General features: G+C 34.2%; 1 protein-coding gene across 1 annotated transcript in view; it reads right to left on the bottom strand.

The window, feature by feature from the left end:
- LOC135146294 (T-box transcription factor TBX20-like) overlaps nucleotides 1-21138 on the bottom strand; it is an 85312-nt gene that overhangs the window by 13207 nt on the left and 50967 nt on the right. The window contains exon 3 of the mRNA XM_064078454.1: nucleotides 19923-20196. Coding sequence (XP_063934524.1) covers nucleotides 19923-20196 — 274 coding nt within the window. The remainder of the gene's footprint in view (nucleotides 1-19922; nucleotides 20197-21138) is intronic.

Below are 21138 nucleotides of genomic sequence, written 5' to 3'. Positions count from 1 at the left end.
CATGCTGAAACAGAAGCTTGAGCAAAATAAACCGACATTTTTTGGACCATTCATAGTTTAATATGCTCCTGTCAAATAATATAGACAAAAACTAAACTTAAAAAACCAGAAGCATTACATTTCCTATTTAGAAAGTTCTAAGAATAACCAACTAAACAATAAAATTAAGTACGTGGTCCAAATAAATCGAAAAACTTTCTTTAATGGGTCTCCAAAATAAGATTCCCTAGCAATTAAGAAACAATGAAATGTACTGCGTAAAAAAATGTTACATAAAAATTTTTCGAGATAGAAAAGACTTATTTTTAGAAATTTAAAAGAATTCGAAACAGTTTTACTAAACTTAGGACCCAAGACATCCAAATACTTGTATTCAAAATTTTCATCAATCCGACGACTATATATATGTATAATGCTATAGTACTTCCTCTATATGCAGTCAATCAATGCTAGAACTAATTTTAAAAGTACTAGAAGAAGAATTTGGAAAAATTTTGAAAGAAAACAAAACTATTTTCGATTGAAACAAATTTTTAATGTCGTAGGTAAGTATTGTCGATTTATCTTTTCTTTATAACTATAATTATTTACTTTGTACCGTGCAATCAGAAATAACTGAGTACGTTGGCAGTACTTTTTACACAAAAATGTTAAATTTCTTGCGTTTATGTTGGCATAATGGAAGTATAGTGTCCGAAATAATACATGGTTATATGCCCCCACTAAACTTAATAATGGATCTTATAATTCCTTTTCTGCTAGTGGTTACCGGCTCAATCCTAGCGTCATAAATCAAAGATTTGTCTCAATATCTTGCCACCTCAATATCTTCTGCTGAGTAATCCGCTTAAACATTTTTGGTACATTAAATCAACACAAACACAATTTATAACTGTGGGTTTGCCTTAGTGACGGCTTAGTTGTCGTCTTCACAATACCCTAATTTTACAACAGCCATATAACCTTGTAGTATTTCGGAGACTATACAAGTGTGACAGATGTCAATCCTGACATGCGACAAATTTAGGTTATATTTTGGACACATTTTGCAAAGTAATGTCAACAGTTAATCTTGTGAGTTCACAACTGGTAATTATTGAAAACGTCATGATACCAATTCCAACTAAAAATCCAGGATTGCCAACAGACCCAGTCATTTTTGATCAAGTGGTATCTCCTTGAAGGTTGGATTATTAAAAAGCAATAAATACTGCGTTTTACTGATACAACAAATTGATAAAGTTGAGTGTTGATGACATTACAGAATAATGATGGATCGTAGGTATACCTTTATATTTCAGTAGGTATACCAAGGACGATGACAAATGCATCACATGGTTCTACCATTATGAAAGACGAGTATACTGTTAATGCCCATGACCCTTGACTCTTACAAGTATCAATGTATTTTTGCGATTTATAATATTTGACAACACAGGCACTGTCATATATGTAGAAGTAGATATATAATAACATAGATATATGCACCTATAAAACGAAAAATCTTTGTTTCAAACTGGTGTTATTAACCCATTGTGGACACTGGTTCTGACGATAACTTGTTATTTAACACTAATGACTAAGAAGTAGTGATTATAATTTAAAGTACCTATAGTGAGACTATAGCGAAACGTTTCAGATAAAAATAATACTGCAAGGAGCAGGGAAAGAGTAAATAAAAAATTCCAGTTTTATCACTCATGATTTGTCTTCAATTCTGATTTGTATATATCATCAATACGAGAAAAACAAATGAAAGTTGTAATTCATATAAATGACTATCAAATGAATCGACGCCTTTACTTTAATTTTAAAGTTGTCAAATTGTAATTTCGCTGATGATTTATGAAACACTTTATTTGTTTATCTAAAGACATCAGTCTGTGGTGTTTTATTCATTAGATGGAAATGGATAAAATCATTTGTTATCTACTAACGCATTCCACACTTGTTGGTTTTACACTCTTTACATTATATTAATGTGCAATAAAATGTGAAAAACCTACCACAATTAAAATAATCTTACAACTGTGCTTAAACCCACAGTTTTTGCTGAAAAAAAAATAGGATTTTTATTTTCATTTTTAGCAAAATATAGATAAAGGTGTTACTTAGCCGATCTTAAGTTATCTAAATTGTACGACAATGAGTAGATATGCTCCATCTATCGGGTCGCGCAATTGCCTGAGTTCGGTCCTGGAGAAGCGAGTTCGGTTCAAAGCCCATTAACCCCTCTCGTTCCGTGAAGATTTTACGGGCGTCGACGCCGGTCGTAAGTTAGAACTGCTGAAGGCACAGGTACGCTAAATAGCGTCTTTATCGCCTCTAGACTCGGCAGCCATTGTAAGGCTTCACGCCACCAATCATTATTCCAGCAAGAGTTAGGAGTGTGTTGCTTAGCAACTCTGGTTACGAGGGGACCTGGTTGAGGTTACGCTTTGCTGAACGCAAGCGCAACTCCAACTGGGTGTCTATTGCACTTGTTCGTGGACGAAAGCCGCCACTGACAGTGCAGCCCTCTGAAGCTATTTCCCCAACGAAACCTATACTTTCACGCTGGTATTATAGGGGAGAGTGGAACAGGTTCGCTTGTGACATATTGTGTTCGGGTTCCGAAAGTTCTCGATTTGTGCCGTGCAGCCACGAGAGGTAAGGGCTTGAAGAAATAAATGTATTTAATTACGTTTACAACGCATGTGAAATTCGTAGTAAGAGTGTCCATTTGTATGTTGTAACAACAATACTGGTTAATAACTCAACAAAATTGATCATTATTACAGTCGATGTTAGCACAATACTACAAGTTAAGATAAGATTTGTGAAAGATTTAAATAATCAGGTGCAATAAATTATATCAAATAAAATCAAATTGATCTTTTTCTTTCAGGGCAAAGTTCATCTAAAAGAATCTTATGGCTATAATTATCTCTCGATAGTACAGTATTATTATAAATGTTTCTTAGATCGCAGGTGGCTTAAAAAAAGTTTAAATCTATCGATTTACCGCTTTCCGCTTTTGTTTAAGCCACCTACGATGTAAGAAACGTTTATAATAAACTTGTAGTAAGCTTAACGTTTCAAAACAAATGCACCTAAAATCCCTACTATACCTAAGTATACATTGAAAAATATTATGAACTTGTTGCATCAAATCACGTGGGAAACTTGTACTTAGTATTAAAAAAACTGGCGTTGATCGTAAAACATTAGGAGGTAAACATGAGAAAAATTCTTGAAGCAACTTAAGCAGGTATATCTAAGTTGGTATTCGAGATGTTATGTGTAACTTTATAAGAAAACATGAATTTTAACACCGAAATGGTGAGGTTCACTTTATATTTTTTTGCTTACTAAATAAACTTTACGATTTGTAAGTAACTTATTTACACTTTTATAAAAAGATTTTCAAACATGTTTTTGTAATAAAATTGCACCTTTGACAAAATTATGTGGTAAATATCAACGCTCCTGGGTTATTAATACTTGCCCAGGCATCAAAATCGAACGTATTCTAGAAGGATGTTTAAATTTAAAATAAAAATTGAGCAGATTTCTTTTATTATAACAATCATTTAACAAGTGGTATCGAAATAAAAAATAAATTTTACTTTTTATCTTCATTATTTATCATTTTAACTTGTTACATGGACGTTCAGTCAGCAAAAAGCTACAGTACATATTTGTAGTAAAATAACTGACCATCTATATGAACGCAACGAATTGTTGTGTTGGCAATTTTTCACTTTTAAAATCGCAAATATGATTCAAATTTCTCCATAATTTCTCTAGCGTTGATTTTAATATTATCAGCCCAAATATTCTAGGTAAATAATATTATCAAATGTCAAAAATACAAATAAAAGAATCTCTTTGTTGAATTTCTTTTAACGTTACATGTGTGAGTCAGCATACGCTTATTATTTTAATAATACTATCGACATTATGTAACATATTTTCGATATTAGGTATATTTAACAATTTTGTGAAATATCTTAATGCAAAAAAAATACACTGGAACTTATTTTAAGATATAGGGACATTTTTCATGTAATATCTACGAATCACATATTTTAATAAGTTGTCGATGCATTAATTCGAGTTATTACTACTGTGTACGATTCTGACCCTTTTAAGGTTTTTGTCATCTTTAGTCGAATAATATTAGTTCTTACCTAAATTGAAGGCAATTTTTGTTCTGTAAATTTTAAATTTACAAACAGAGGTTGACTTATCGAAGCATATCTATCAGAAGAACATCAAGCTATTGGGCCTGTGTAATGTTATCTATGACATATTTTACAAGGTTTTTTAAAAGGAAAAAATCACCTAACATGCAATTAGTAATCAGTTGATTTAAAATCTTAAGAGCCTATTCACGGAACCTCAATTAAATAAGTATTTGATTGCGATTCAGTTTTTAATGTGGCATTAGAGTACCACGAGACCGACTCTACGCCAATCAGATCTCGCTAAACGCCTCATTAGCTTAACCACAAATAAAATATTCCTTAAACTTGCCCCAAGTGCTTATATTTTAACTTTCCTAGTCCATTTAATAGTTTTAGTTGGCAGTACCACGTTGATTCGATCATGTAAACTGGAATAAACTTTTTGGTGTGGAAGATATGACCGATTTTATTGTTGTGTTCCCCAAGGAGGTCCATATTATCAGTACCTATTTCTTTGGTGTTATATTTGAATGTAAGTTGTTTTAAAAATTTCACATGGTTACAACTAAAACTGATATGTTCAGAATATACGATTATATAAATTATGTGATGATAACAACTGAACTAAAGAGATCAATTAAAGTTTATACATTTACTCAGTCAAATAAGGAGACAGAATTTCGCCCCTGTCATACCCGGCCGCCCCGCGAATAGGCACATTTCTGAAGGTGCTACAGTCACCGGAGAGGGTGAGTTATCGGTTTTAACCCACTGTCTACCTAAAGTTTATCTAGAATTATAAGAATTTTATGGACTCCCAGAGTTAATTCGTTTTACAGCCTGCCAGACTGTCCGGTGCGGGGCGAATTTGGGTGCAGTAAACATCAGCTTTTCCCTGACAGGCTATTTAGCTGTACAATAAAATTGACGACAGGGCTGTAAAAAGAATTAACTTTGGGGGTCCATAAAATTCTTATAATTCTAGACAAACTTTACCTGACTGTGAGGCCGCAGTTCTTTAGACATGGTGTAGATATACCAGATTTTTTGCGTTAAACCCCCCCTAAACAATAGCAAATCGCTCATCTAGTCAAAATTAGCGTAACCTATGAATGTTCTGTTGAGTAAATACTCTTGCTACTGAATAAATATTTGTTAATTTAATAAACTCGCATTACCAACAATCAACCAACGTGCCACCCTACAATCAACAATGCGGTACAACAGGGAACACCAGCCTCAAGAACGAGCACATAAATGAAGCAAAAGAGAAAAACATTCTCAGAGAGCTAGGGATTACGCCAAGAATTGCGCTCTATATCACTCAGGCATAGTTATTACAATAAATCCTGCATATGGCCGCATCAGCTACACCTCGAATGGTCTTCAGACATTTCGTATAATGTAGCGTCCGCTTTAACGGAACAGACAGCAGGTTAAGAATTTACATCGGCCATGCCCATTTTTTAAAGAATAGAATGACGCTGACATGCTGCATTTGAACCTATAATGAAGCAGTCCAGAAAATCCGGGATGCATTCGCCGTCGTCTTATCGGATCCCTTTAGAAATTTTTGACAATTCACAGCTTGACAATGTACTAACGAACAGGGCTTCAAAACAGATGTTCTAAATGAAAAAAAAAAAACAGGCATGAGGTCCAATAATGTAGAAAAATGAACAAGCATCAAAACGCCAAAGATGCAAAGATGCAACCCAATCCGCTGCTTGCATCGCACTCGAACGAGGTAATCATATCATCATATATTTAATTATCCAACCCCTGGCCTGTATCGACCGCTGCCATAATTCCTTATTTCGGTCCCGTCGCTCTTTCGCTTATTCAGCCCCGAAACGGATTAACCGTCGGTATCGGAAGTCTATAGAGTCTAAGGGACTGCACACTTGGATAGTGTCGCTGGCAGCAGGGTAACCAGCAGTAGCTTACACCAGCACCTTCTCAACACAAGATCATGTGTAGTAGAGGTCCTTACGGTGACAATAAAGGTAACTCTAGCGGTACGGTAGACACCATTTTCGTCGTCCTCTCCACTGCCGAGACAATGAAAACCCTATTCGAAGATGACTTTCTAGACGAGATGAGGATCCTACCAGTCTTCAGAAAGGAAGAGTTCCAATGTGGTGATCACCTGCCAAAATGTACCCGTTCAACAGCAGCAAAACATATTATGTTTTATGAAGCAGAATCTATGCACGTAGACTACGAAGAGATTTATCAACGCTTCCTGAAGTACCGCACCAAGTTAAAACCTGCTTATTGGAACTTTGTCCACTCGAAGGAGGTACCTGGTCATTGGAAGAGAAGAAGAGGAAGTGAACGAGGTCCTCCATGAATTCAGGGAGGCATTAAAAGAAGTTGGGCACATCGCATTGATATTGGCACCAGCCCCTCCCATCGTGGTACACCAAATTGTCTGACACCCGAGAAAACAGAAATACTCCAGGTCGAGACTGAGTGGCTCTTGGCTCAGTGAATTGTTGAAAAGTTAGGCAACCGATGACAGCCTCCGTTGTCTTAGAATCGAAACCGAATCAAACGATTTGCGTTGTTCGTACAAAATTATTATCAACTCCGCGACATCATCTAACGTATATTCGCTTCCTTAAATTTATAACCTGCTGCATTCCATCGGAATATTAGGATGCATCACCACGTTAGAGCTATAGGTAGACAGATATCGTGCCCGAAGGTGGCGACAAGACAGGTTTTATACGTCTCTGTACCTTGTTTCGGTGATTGATAGACAGATTTAAAACTGGGATTTCAGACTATTCCCACTAGTAGGGCATCTGGACGATTTCATATCATCTCTCCGAATGCAAAAAATAGAAAGAGAACTTATGAATAACATTTAAACATTTACGACAGTTTAACTTCGTTTCAGTTATGAAATATTCCGCATCTGATGTACAGAAGATCTATATTTGAGATACCAAATCTTCCAAAACACAATCGCCCCCTATGACGAGAAAATTCAAGCAATCAATCAGATGTCGCCGTCGAAATATCTCAAGCAAATGTAAACGTTCCTGCAATCCTGGTTCTAGTTCAGAAAATTCATGGATTAGTTCATTGTCACTTCGACACCACTAAACCACCTCACCAAGAAGAAATGAAAGAAATGGGGTTCCGTACAAGATGAAGCCTTCAGTACCAGCCAAGAAAAATTTAACCATGACACTCGTTGAAGCTGTTGTTCGCGATATTAATCGTGTGGCAAACTGGTACTACGATGAGACAGGCCCTACGGGATCCTCAACCGGCGAGATCCAATCAGCTAAGAAATTGCTGTGTGCGCCTCCCTAACAAATTCGGGGGACTACCACACCCATCAGTCGCCTCTATTCGTAGAAAAGACAACTCTTGGGTGAATAATGGCAAAGATTTCATGGTTCTGAGGGGGAGGATGTAACAAAAATTTGCTTTTTATAGTACGATTTTGAGAGCGCTGCAGTTACCAGTGAGGACGAGCTGTCGTTCTCACCCCATTGCCTGCGTAACGCACTGATTGGCCCGAACTCTTTGAGCGTGGTTGAAACGCCTATTTAAGAAAATACACAACCCCAACACGTAGCTTTCTTACGCATCTCTCGAGTCTGAGAAGTATGTCCTATAAGCAGCAGACAGCTTACGCTGGAGAAGTAAAAATTTAAACATATATAATAAGTATATTTTTCAATATACAAAATGATGTTCATATTATATAAAAAGATGTAGGGTAAATGTGTACAAGAGTACGCACTTAGTGTAAAACTGTCAACAACTTTTTAATTTTTTTGGATAGACAAATTTTATGATATAGGTTCTTTATATACATGTTTAGAGATCAGATATATTTAATTGTACGCCCCAACACCACTATATTTTAAGAGTAATTTCAATTTTTGTCAAGATGTGTAAATGCGCACTCTTAGACAGTTCATTGCACAAGAGTGCGCATTTGAACGCTTATGAGTACGCATTACATTTTATGAAAAAATATTTGTTTCTAAGGTGAAAATAAATGGGAATAAGTGACTACAGACGACACATAAAACGGGAGACCTATTTCTTCGTACTCTAGGGGTCTTGAAAAGACGAGAAAACGTAAAAATAGAGAGTCGGTCGCCGGACTCGATTACAACACGCTCAGGAAGTAAAAATAAAAAAAAAATCACCATAACCACCACCACACAACTTGAGAAGCAGTACAAAGTAGTAGAGTTAAATAATTCATTATCGTATGATATGTATCTCCAAGACTATTAGACTACGTATTGCAAGCAATGCGCACTCTTATACAATACCTCGCTGCGCACTCTTGTACATTTGTATATAACCTAATGTTTTTAAAGTTAAAAGCTTTTGATGGACAGAAAGTGTAAAACTGTTAGTGTATAACGACACCTTAAAAGTTACAACTAATGAAAATTATTACTGTAAAATAAAAGAACTGGTACGTACTTTACAAAAAACTAAAACTATGAGCGGTAAAAATTACATGTGGACATAAAATCGTCAGTATGACCAAACTATAAACTATATTCAGGTCACTTTTGCACCTTTATCTCAGGTTTAACATTAAATTCTGAATGGTATAACTTCATCTTACCCAGATGGCACTAATAAGCAGAAATCATCAGTGCGTACTCTTATACATATGCGCACTCTTGTACACATTTACCCTACTAAATTCTAAACAAACTATGGCATTCATTCTATACAATTGCTCCTTTGCCGTGTTCTGTAAAATTTTATTAGTTTATTAACACAACTATAAAAGCACATAAAAATGGCAAAGGACATTTGTTTAAAGATTTATTCAATTTATATCATCATATCATTTTAGGTATGTCATTTTTGAGAAAAACAAAAAGACTAAGATTATTATTATTGACGTGTCCTTTCTCAGAAAAAGATTAAAGATATGGCGCTTACAGTAGCAATCTTGAACAGTGGTATTCATAGCGTAACTAATGCAATGTTAAAAAAAAACATTAAAAACACATAACCTCAATATTTCAATCTATAAGTATTTATAATAATCTTATATGAACTGCCCACTCTAACATAAATTCATGTTCTTAATAATTGTCTCTAAATAAACTGACATAACTGATTTGATTAATTTTTAATTTTTATGATACTTTTAACAACAAATATTTGTTAAAAAAATATTTCTCGTATCTGCCTGAGATATGAAATTCATATTATGAACTGGATCGAATTCATAATCTAAACAAACCGTATTGTTTATGACTTCAATTAAATATGAAGTGACAGCATGCAATAATTGTACATTGTTTTGAAAATTGGATTTAATATTAACATTCTCAAACCTATTTGATATTATAAATTAGGCATTACATTTTTCAAAATATATACGTTGAAAACTGCATTATTTTATACACAGTAATTTTTCTCAATTTATGAATATACAAATAAAGACCGTTTACGTCATGGTGAACACAGCAACACAATTATTTAAATAAGTGTAGTATAACTTTCACTGTTAAATTGAAAAAGTCATCAAGTTGAAGTTGTTTTTTTGGTAGAAGAAGACGCAGTAAGAAACGTATGTGTTTTATATGGTGGGTTTAGATGCATGTATAGATTTATAGCGAATTTCATTTAAATTAAAAAGACGATCATCTTTCATCTAAAATTTAATTTAAGAAATAATTAAGGAAAATGGCACCGTTATGCTTTACACATTTATATTTTGATATCCTTGGGAAAGGTAACTACAGAATTCAATAATGTTTAATAAAACAAACTAAATAGCATTACATATTATTTAGAATTATTATGCATTAATAACTGAACTTACTGCAGGGTCATTACCAACGAACAGTCAAGTGATAATTTACTTTTTGTGTCGCGTCTTTTTAACCGCCTCTCTAAAAGAGACAACAAATCAAGTAGTGCAGAAACCATCCTCGTATATTTAAATAATTGTTCTGGATCACTTTTTGTGGACTGTATAAATGTACACTGAGCATCCAAAGCTTTGCGTTGCCGATTTAGAGGTCAGCCTGTGGTGTCGTATTCTAGGACCATTCGTTGCAAGTACAAGACATTACTCAAGATTATTGACAAGAAGCTCCTCGCCTAAAAAATTCAAGACGCAACCAAAAATACAATTTCAAAACTTGATATTTAATAAAGGTTAAAAAACCATAGTTATCTGTTTTGTGTAACTACATTGATATAGTGTCAGATCATGTTAAAATTGACATTTCGACAGAATTGATGCAGAGTTTATTCAAACGACAAAAGGACTGATCTATAGTGAGTACTTCGTACTTCACAGTCGTGTAGAGAACAGTATCCATATAGGAGATGTCCTGGAGAGCTCTTGTTTTGAATTTGTTTTTGATTTTAACCTAACAATTGACGTTTGTTTACAAATTAATAGAACTAAACAGCTAACTTTGTTTTAGTCAAGAAAACAGTGCTAGTAAATATCGAAGACTGCTATGTAATTGTAAGCACCCTAGTAGTTGGTTTTGTCTTGAAACTAGGTGAAACTAAATTATATACTGTATAAATTCAATGGGACATTCTTCGGCAACTGAACTGTCAAACCTAGAAACTGATACTATAACGTTATGGCGGATGGAAATGGTCCACTTCAGCACAGGGTTATTCAGAAAATTCACTGGTCAATAAGACTGAGATAGCCAAGAAGATAAGGATAACAAGGGTCGGACCAGCAACTATAAGATTATTTTCTTTACTTCAATACAGGGTGTTTTTGAAATACATGAAAAATTCAATGAAATTTTATGCAAAATTTTCCCTACGCTACTGATTTTACGAAGATAGAAGTTACTGTAACAAATTATTTAAAAAGGTAAAAAATAGGTATATTTGTTGCTTAGCAGAAATGATAAGATTCATTGGACGTTTGTCGTGAGTTAAAAATGGTAGATTTTTTGAGTGCTGGAATGACCGATATGGTCCTCATGTACGGGCAAGCCTTAGGAAATTCACTTGGAGCCCAACGTTTATACCATGAAACGTTTCCTGAACGTAGGTTGCCCAACCATAAAACCTTTGCTGCCGTGCTCTACGCCGAGGAAGAAATTTTGAATGCTGTTGAAGAAAATCGAGGGATAAACGTTAGAAGATTGTCCTATCGAATTGGAGTTTCACCATTTGTGGTTTGGAGAACACTACATAAGCAGGGTCTGTTTCCATACCGCGTACAACGAGTTCAACACTTAAAACCTGAAGATTTTGCGCGTAGGGTTCACTTCTGCGAGTGGCTGTGTGCAAAAAATAGAGAGGATCCTCAATTCGTTACAATATTGCTTTCAACAGACGAAGCAACATTCACAAAAAATGGTGTATTTAACTTGCACAATACCCATCTTTGGTGTGCTGGAAACCCACATGCAATTCAAGAAAGGAATTTTCAAGATCGATGGGTAGGTATAGTTGGAAACCAGTTGATAGGCCCCTAGGTTCTACTCCATCGGTTAACAGCTCATGCTTATTTGGATTTTTTGACCAATAATTTGGCAAACGTTCTGGAGGAAATACCCCTGGCAACAAGAAGAGATATGTGGTATTTCCATGGGTGAGGTGAGAGATTGGTTTGACTAAAACTGAAAAATGCTGAAAAATGGATCGGAAGAAATGTGGCCTCCCCGATCACCTGATCTTAACAGTTGTGAAGAAAGAAACTATGGGGTCACATGAAACAGTTAGTGTACCAAATTCCAATCAATACTGTCAAACTTATAAACAGAATACCAAACGCTGCTGCTGAAATTAGGGCCAATACCGATATGATAACCATTACGCAATAAAATTTAATTCGGCGTGCTGAGGCATGTATACGAAATGGGGGCCGACATTTTGAGGATTTGTTGTAATTTTGACATTCTACGTGGGTTGTATTTCGTTTATCTGGTTTATTAAAGAACAATTTTCAAGTTTTACTTGTCAATTTTGTATTGAAAAAGATTCACTTGTCACTTGTTGTTTGTTGTCAAGCTTTGTATGAATTAACAGTAGCAATCGTTGATCACCACTCTTTAGTTGCTAAGGTTTCAAAAATAGCCGTTATAATTATTGTGAGGTTAAATTGTTAAACAATGAGTGTTTAACAGTGGTGGCGTGAATGCCTTGTTAAGAGTTGAATTTTGTCGAGTTTCCTAACGAAACAAACATTTAATTAACTTTTAATGATCATCAGATTCGCCAGATTTTTTCTTTCCGTGTATTTCCATAACACCCTGTATAACAACACTGCAACAACTTCAGTATTAGTCCGAATACAATTAATCTAATTTTCGGTTACTATAAGAACTTATTAAGTAAGTAGATATAAGTAATATAATATGTAAGTGTTTCAATTTTTCCTAATACTGGTGAGTTAAGGTTATCTTTGTATCTCACTAGTAACTCATATTACACTTAAGCCACTCGGTATGTTTAAAATCCCTATAGTTACAACATTTTCATTTCGTTATGGTAGATACAAAAAATTAACACCCTCGTTTCTAGTAACATCTGATGTAACAGTGTATTTGCGTTCTGAGTATTATTCAACAAGAAGAAACAACTTAATGACATGAACATACCTAAGAGAAATTCTTATGTCATATTTTCTGATTCAGTAGTTAAACTCATAAACCATCGTTGTTACAGTAATTGTATCTTATTCAGTATCCTGGGAAATTCATTACAATATTATTACCATTTCTTCCGCAGTAGATATAGATGTGCAACAAATAAATCTTGTCCTAACTCTTTATCTCAGAATAAAATAAATAACAATTACTTTTATCGTATACGGCGGCATTAGCATTCTTAAACTGAACTTGGCAAAATATAATTAAAGATGTAAACAACAAATATGGAAATATGCTTTTAACATACCCATTATCAACTCTACTCGTTTGTTACGCTAGTTTAATTAGGTATTCATAATATATCATGCAGACGTTGCTGCCCAAAGGTGGTAACTGTTCGTTATATGCAAACTATTTTATCAAAAAATAATACGATCATAAAACGCAGTTCTGTTGATTTTGCATTATATTATTATAATTCAATATGAACTAACATTATTGTTCCAAAGAGTTGCTCATATTTTACTTACCTACATGTATGTACACGATAAGAATGGGTGTAAAATGAGGGCTTGATAATCGTAACGATTTAGCAACCGTCGAAAAGTTTTTCATACCCTTGCAAAATTAGCATACCTACTCGAGTGTTTATTTTGACAGCGGATCAGTTTGGAATCTTCCTTTTGTAAATGGTATTAAAAACTGTAAGTATTTTACACGTATATTCACAAGTTATTTATTTATCCAAGAATTGTGTGGATGAATAAGTGTTTTTTGTTGGTGGCAAACAGCTTTTGTCAGGTGTATAAGATGTGTACGACCCACGGATTATACCACTGAATAGAAGAACAGGTGAGGCAAAGTCGTAAATATCGTATTTTATACAGCTTTTGGCCATATAACTATAAAAATAATAATTATGACCAATAAAGTTAGCCTTTCATCATCGTTTTAAAACTTGTTAAGTCCAACAGTTTTCGCGTAAACGCTACGAAGATCCTGCTTCCCAGAGAAAATCCATTCTAAAAATGACAATTTGTTTATGCTGATGCAGGCAAATAAAATTATGCGAGATAAGATGGTCAAATAAAAGAACACCTTGTTACCTTAATGAAATACACAAGAGCACATGTTTAGTACTAATTTGTGAGTTTGTTCAGTATGTCAGATCAAGAATGCGATTAACGCACCAACAACGTTTGCTTGTGACTCCATAAATTTTTAACCTGACAGTGGAATTAGTTGACCCACTGGTCAGTGTCAGTTACCATAAAATATTTAATTTATCCGATCAATTTCATGTACAGAAGCTTCAAAAAATTCCCCGAATTGAGTTTCGTGTTATTCTCTTATATGTTCGTAAATCTTAAACGTCAAATTTTTTTAAAAGTCTGAATAAATAGCAGCAGGTGCTCACAATCACACTGCATTATCAAATGGTTCTCGCCAACACGAAAATAATTTTCCACTTTAGAACACTATAAGCCGGTACCTACGTGTTTTAAGATTTCATGTTTTCACGTCAACCCCACTCAGACGGCATGATTGATTAACTTATAATTTTTGCAGGCTTTTCTGAGAAAACTATTTCTGCGGAATGAACAAGATCGATGAAATGTCGGTCGACAGAAGATGTGACCAATCAACGATGAATTAAAAATAAATTAACGGTAGTGTTTTATGGGCAGTATTCAAAACATTGCCTGGCCGTTTATGAATGGGGCCCCCTGATGCCTGGCCTGCACACAAACGCTCATATTTCAATCTCCATGAAATGGATTTTAAACGAGATGCCTTGTTAGCCTCTAGGTGAGAAATTTGTTGTCCTTTGGACTCCCCGAGGAGACCCAACGCTCCAGGTAGCGCGTTCACGAACGCACGTCCTCCGCTTTTTCTTCGGGACAAACAGGTGATTGGTCGACAGCTTCGTTTTGTAAACACGCATCCGGGACACCCAGCACGAGATTAATACAGCTGGGACACAACACTCTCCTTTCAGTTTACATTGTCATATAATCATAACTCCTGATTTTAATATGCATGACATTTTTTCTGTAATGCTTTTGATTAATACTAAAGTGACAGCGTTTATTTTTGTGTCAACGCGAGGGGCCTGCCTCCTGGAATCCGGTTCCTTGCTTGACAATGCTCATGAAAAATGTAATCTTTTCAGTCTGACGATTTCCAGGCGTCCATCGTCAGAAAAATTTCATTTACAAACTTATTGCCGCGACGTTACGCAGTTTCATAACATTACAACGGCCGACTCAAAGGCGTGAAATGTCGCCAAGACCGGTGTGGATGAAGACCACCAAGCAGCTTCTTTTGCCCTTTATAAACATTATACACCACCCACTCGTCTGATTTAACGATCGAGAAACTATTGCTGCGGCGCTGTCAGATTTCTCACAATAATCCTGCATAATCTGAGTAATACTGATATTGATGTTTGTTATTTAACTCGAGACTTCTAAATTTTTGTGTGGGTTGTCTATTAAGAGCAATTTTGTTTTGATGATGTCATCACAAACCTATAGATCTATATTTTAAGAAAATTATTACTATTCTCACTTGTATAGCTTGTTTCATAAAAAGTTTTTTATGCAGCGAGAGCTTTTTGTACCGACATATTAAAAGTGGGTACAGTGCTTACATGTATGTGTATGAAAAGGTCAATATTGAAAAATCGTTCTCCAATTTTTCATAGTTGTTGTAGCCTCGTTATGCATTCATATTAAGAATTTATAGATGACGCTACCTAAGGATTCTGTATTTGGATGAGTTCAAATTCACTTACAGTGAAGCTGCATCCTCATACCGTTGGATGTATTATCACTTTCGTCCTATTTTGGGGCGAGTTCTATATAAATAACATACCTGAAAATACCGATTATTAGGTATATACCTACTTACAAACCATAATATTTGCTCAGTCTAATATTTCGTTTCATTTGAGGTATTAGGTATATTATTACTGGAAGTGAAAATTTAAAAACATTTTTGCAAATTTTATTAGTACAAAGCTACTAAAATGCAAAAGTAAAAAGTTGATAAAGTATGAATTGATGACAACTTTCGTAATCTGCCCAAATTAAAAATCCTATTCCAAACACGGAGGTAGGTCTCTTCTACCGTGATTCCAAAGCACAAAACTTGATACATAAAGTTGAGGAAATTGTGCTCCACAGTCAACTTCAAATCAAAATGGGCACTGTTATCGAAGAATTTCAGCATACGAAAATTGTTGTGGCCCGGTGGTATAGCAATTAGCCCTACCAGACATAGATTAAAGTTTCAAGTTTGAAGCATTTAGATTCATAGAAATTTAATATCTACTATGACGTGTAACGACTGTCGCACATTGACGATAACCTAATATGTCTACGTTTCTTATTAGTAATGCCAACAACGATTCAATTACTCAACTATAGTAATCAGAAGAAGCAACAACGTGTAAAGCTTTGTTTATAAACACCATTTCCTTTCAATTATATTTTACAGTTTGTATGCGATCACGTGAATGTTGATTATATATAGCTGATTATTTTTTTTAATGACAGCTTAAAAAAAATTTATGGTTACTTAAGCCCGACAACTCTAGATGAAGCCCCGCGCTCCCCCTCTCCAAAACATACAATTTTCTTTATTCTCATTTTGTAATCTTTTCTTTTCTGAAGAGCAGTTAAGTTGTGATGGTCGAAAGTGGAGATGTTGTAATTAAGAAAATGTTGAAGTTTTACAGTGTTTATTATATTTTTAATTTTAAACTATATTGTTAAATATGTTTCAAAAATAACATCCTTTATTTCCGCCTGCTCGATCTACACCGTATCTAAATTTGTTAAGTAATCACAGTGAGAAAATATCTTCTATCTGGGTACAATAAGTAGACAAAGTATAACAATATAAAACAAATACCAATTTTAGGAAGTCAGATTTCGGGTTTCGGTTGGATCTTGGGCTATTGGTGAAACAAGAGCAAGTTATCCGGGCCGAGCTGAACCGGCCTACCAAATGTGCAACATACTCTAGTATTATTATATTTCCTTGTGAATTATTTTGTCATCTAAATATCACCTTACTTTCACGTTTGATGAACCAGGTAAAGTGTGTTTTGCTACTAAGACTACAATTTTTAATAAAGACGTAAGAGAAAAAGGTACCTACCATTATATCATATACGCAAATATCAAGCACGTTGAACTCTTCAACTAGGACAAATTAATAATAATAGAACTTAATGTTTGATGGCGATAGACCTAAAGCTTAAATTTTTATAAATACTGTTTTTGTTGAAAATTTAGGAATCTTGATTGGTCTGTCCATTTGATATCGCGGTGGAGTGGTATCTCCTTACTAAGGCTGCTCTTATTGTGTGAGAATGGTGTGATTTTAGTGTCACAAAGACGAAACAGCTAGTTCTGGAATTATGGGCAAATGTTCTGGAATTAATGCAACTTGCATACAAAAAATTTAACTTAAATAGTATTTATTATCTACTTAATCAATAAGACCTGAAAGAAATCTACCAGTCGTATATTTTCATTTAGTGTAGATATTATCCCACGACAAAATATTTGACTTTTAATATCCTAAAAGCATAGGTAAACAATCGAATAAATTCGATAAGACGTTAAACTTCTTCAAGATGAGTTCTTTTTTTGGTGATTCGTCATCAGAAACAAAAGAAAGCGAGTTAAAAAAGAATTCCACAGATGCGCGTTTTTTTAATTCTTTGAAACATTTCTCAGACAATAGATATTTGTGTCACTAGGTCGGAAAATTCCGTTTTGAAAAAGCGAGTAATTTTGAATCTGAACATGAACTCTGTCAAAGAATTTTCTGAATGGTTAAAATAGAACATGTTTTGGGTCGGCTTGTTATTAATTTCTAATAAATAAAACAATAATTCACACAGGTTTAACATTTAAGGACATTTAAATGCTTCCATTGCGAATGCCAGCGGGCGTCATAGTTGTTTATTTTGTCATTTGGTTGTTTTTAAAAACCTGAAAAGTAAGTATTTTTTTGTAAAATTCTTCAGACTAAATAAATCATTTATGATTAGATAAATGGAAAAATTGATGCACTGGCACATAAAAGCCGCTGCTCAAGATGCTATTAACAGCTTCCTACCATCTAAATCGAAAAAAAATATTGAATATGTATATGTATTTGTTAACTGGTGCAACTGTGCAGAAAATTGTGATAAGATTGTTACTCGCCTACTTCAAACAAAAAAAAAACAGATCCTTAGATAGAACTTCCCACACCCTTGAAGTACGGTCCAATATGTCAAGCATCTTTGAAAAATTTGACTTTGCGATATTTTATTTATTTTATAATAACATATATAAGTTAAAAAATATGCATAATACCAATCACAGTGTTAAAAAAATCGCTCCATGAGGATATCAAATTGATGACCCCCATGTAATTAGTTCGATGCGATTTCCACTACTCCAGTACAATGATCTGTTTGAGTTGCTCTTATAGTAGTATTATATAATTGGGACTTTTTGTGGGAAAATTTGGATGCCTAGGCTAAAAACTAAGAGTGGGTTCATAAATCACAAGCATAGGAGCATTATATTTTATAAAATTTAAATAGTGCGTAGTATATGTAGTTAAATTTTGAGGTGAAGTCATCAAATTGTTGGTGGGAATGCTAGACACATGCTGGTTAGTGACATAGACAGACGACAGACAAACAGACAGACGAAAACAGGAATCCATTTTTCTACTCTTGTGGTCATGATACGTCGAGAAAATATGAAAACAGTCAGTCATGGACGCGATTACAACACTTCCTTAGCTTACGCTCGGGAAATAAAAACAATGAACCACGGACACCATGCATCACGGAGTGAAACTGGATTCATATAATTCACCAGTACAAGTATTTACGTCCATCAGATGACTTACTCTTTTAATTTCGTTAAGATTTTGTTGGTCACAACCTTTAATTATATTATTACCTATAAGTTACCAGTTTAATACATCCGTTTAATTTTCACTCTATAGTTTTCTTGTGCACTCTGCATTTATCTCATTTAAAAAATCTAAAATTCAGATTTTAGACAGAATCTAAAAACAAATAATTTGTTTACAATTTCATGCAAACTTTCTTTTGTACCTTCTTCTGGAATCTACCTAGTTATTATTTTTTTAAAATGTTTCATATGATCTTTAGATGTGAAATATTGGTGGCATGACGCATGACAGTTCATACTTGACAGTCCGATCCGATCCACCTATTCAAGAGGATGACTTAATTAAAATTATCTTCATTACTCGATATTAAAATATATAGGTATCGCCCACATGCACTTCATCTCTAATATTGCATTTACCGTTCATGTACCGACAACAGAGCAAATTATGTAAGTTGTATATCAAATATTTTTTTTTTTTCGGAAAAAGTGTGTCAGTCCAGTAATTTAAAGTTTAACATTAAACTTTTAACGGATAGTTCGTTTTTAACTTTCGTTATTTACTACCAAAAGAAAAAAAACAACCCAAAATTAAATATGTATTAACTCATTAACTCGAGTATTGTAGTTGTAATATTGTGCATATATATGTGTATATTTTAAAATTATAAACTCACACGGAAAGCATTCGTCGTTGGCTTTTATGCAGGTAGAAACTTCACTTTCAAAAAAGAAATGTAGGTATGACTTTTTTATATATTGCTGAATGTAATTTAATTACCGACATATAAGTTTAAAAAACGATCGATGACGTGAATAACGTTATTAATATGATAAAATATAGGTAAATAAAAGAAAAACTAATACTAATAACAATAAATTATTTCTAACTAATTTGCCATCGTATTAATTAGGTTACTGAATAAGAGAGGACAAGGTACTGTTTGATATTCAGCATGACTACGCAAAAAGTTGTCTGATGTTGTACCTACACACACAAACACAGTGGTACATAATTTAATAACATATTAAAATTCATTATTAGAATTAAAATGATAAACACGCAAGGCAAGTTCTAGGTTGTGGAGCAGCATATGCTAATTAGTCAGTAATAACAGTTGTTCAAAATATCGTAGACATGCGTTTATTATTATTTTTATATAACTTACACTTCACCGTTTACTATTTTAAAAAAATCAATTTTAAAAATACTCTAAACCTAATTCACTACTAACCTGTCCGTTTTTATCCATCTCGTTGTTGGTCAGCTTGACCTTCTCGAAGGAGACAACTTGTTTTCGAAGTTGTTCTCCGGAGAAGGGAGAATCCGGATGTGCGTATATCCTGCACGGAGCCGGAGGATCCGCTTTTCCCGCCACCAACCACGAAGATCGATGGTAAGCGTAGCGATAACGCTTGTTATCAACGGGAACGATGTCCAGGAGCACCGCGTACCGTTGATCCGGCCTGATGCCCGTGAAGGAAACTCTCAAAGTTGGGAACATTCGCCTGAAAGAACAAGTAAATATAATGAAGCGGCTAAAATGCATAAGTTGAAGATGACCAAGCAGCTTTTTAATAATAACATGTAGAGATTGCTAATCGTACGAGTTTTTCCCATTACAGGCGCCTGCCTCTTACCGGCTTCCGGTCTCTTCTAATTACACATGCTCTACTAAAATAACGCGATGTTAACTCTAAATTAATTTTAAAATTATAATTAAAAAGGAGCCTAAATGAAAAAGTACTTAAATATGGTAATTTTGGACAAATGGCAACAGTTAATTCACTGTGGCCACTGTGAGATTTCCGCACTCGCTCGAACTGCAGGATTTGTGCCGTCAACATTGTCTACTCTTATTTGCGTGCTACTTAATAATAAATTGTGCATTTTGTAATTTGCGTTGCCTTGAAAAAGAATAATTAGTCTGTTATTTGTTCATTACAATTAAGAAGAAACTCGGCCATAATTTACTCACTTCCTTACGATGTATACGAAATTATCATTTTTGTAAAAGTCAACAAGGATGTTGAACATGCAATTTTAGTTCGACAAATTAATATGGATATATTCTTCATGTGAATTATAGCTAAATTTAAATCATTAAGTTTTGGAGGAAATAAATAAAGACTTTATAATACCCTTGCATTTTCTAAAATAAATTTATCTAATTTTCATGAACAATCTTGATTTATTTTCCAAAAATGGAGATGTCTAAGGTGAAAAATTATTAGGAAGTGCCAGGTCCAGTGAGAGACATATTAATTTCTAAAAAAAAAATTAGTAGGAACTACCTTGCAAAATTTTTAAATGACGTCATCACTTGTTGGTGCAGATGAATAAACAAATTTGGTTAGCGTTTAATTATTATCTATATGGTGTTTTGAAGTACACCCAAAATACCACAACAATAGATCTTCATATTTACAGTAAACTGGCATTTAATTAAG

Source organism: Zophobas morio, unplaced genomic scaffold, assembly GCF_036711695.1.
Source record: "Zophobas morio isolate AGI-343-1 ecotype UQ-CSIRO unplaced genomic scaffold, CSIRO_AGI_Zmor_V1 ptg000005l, whole genome shotgun sequence".
NCBI lineage: Eukaryota > Metazoa > Arthropoda > Insecta > Coleoptera > Tenebrionidae > Zophobas > Zophobas morio.
This window is presented reverse-complemented; position numbering and strand designations above follow the sequence as displayed.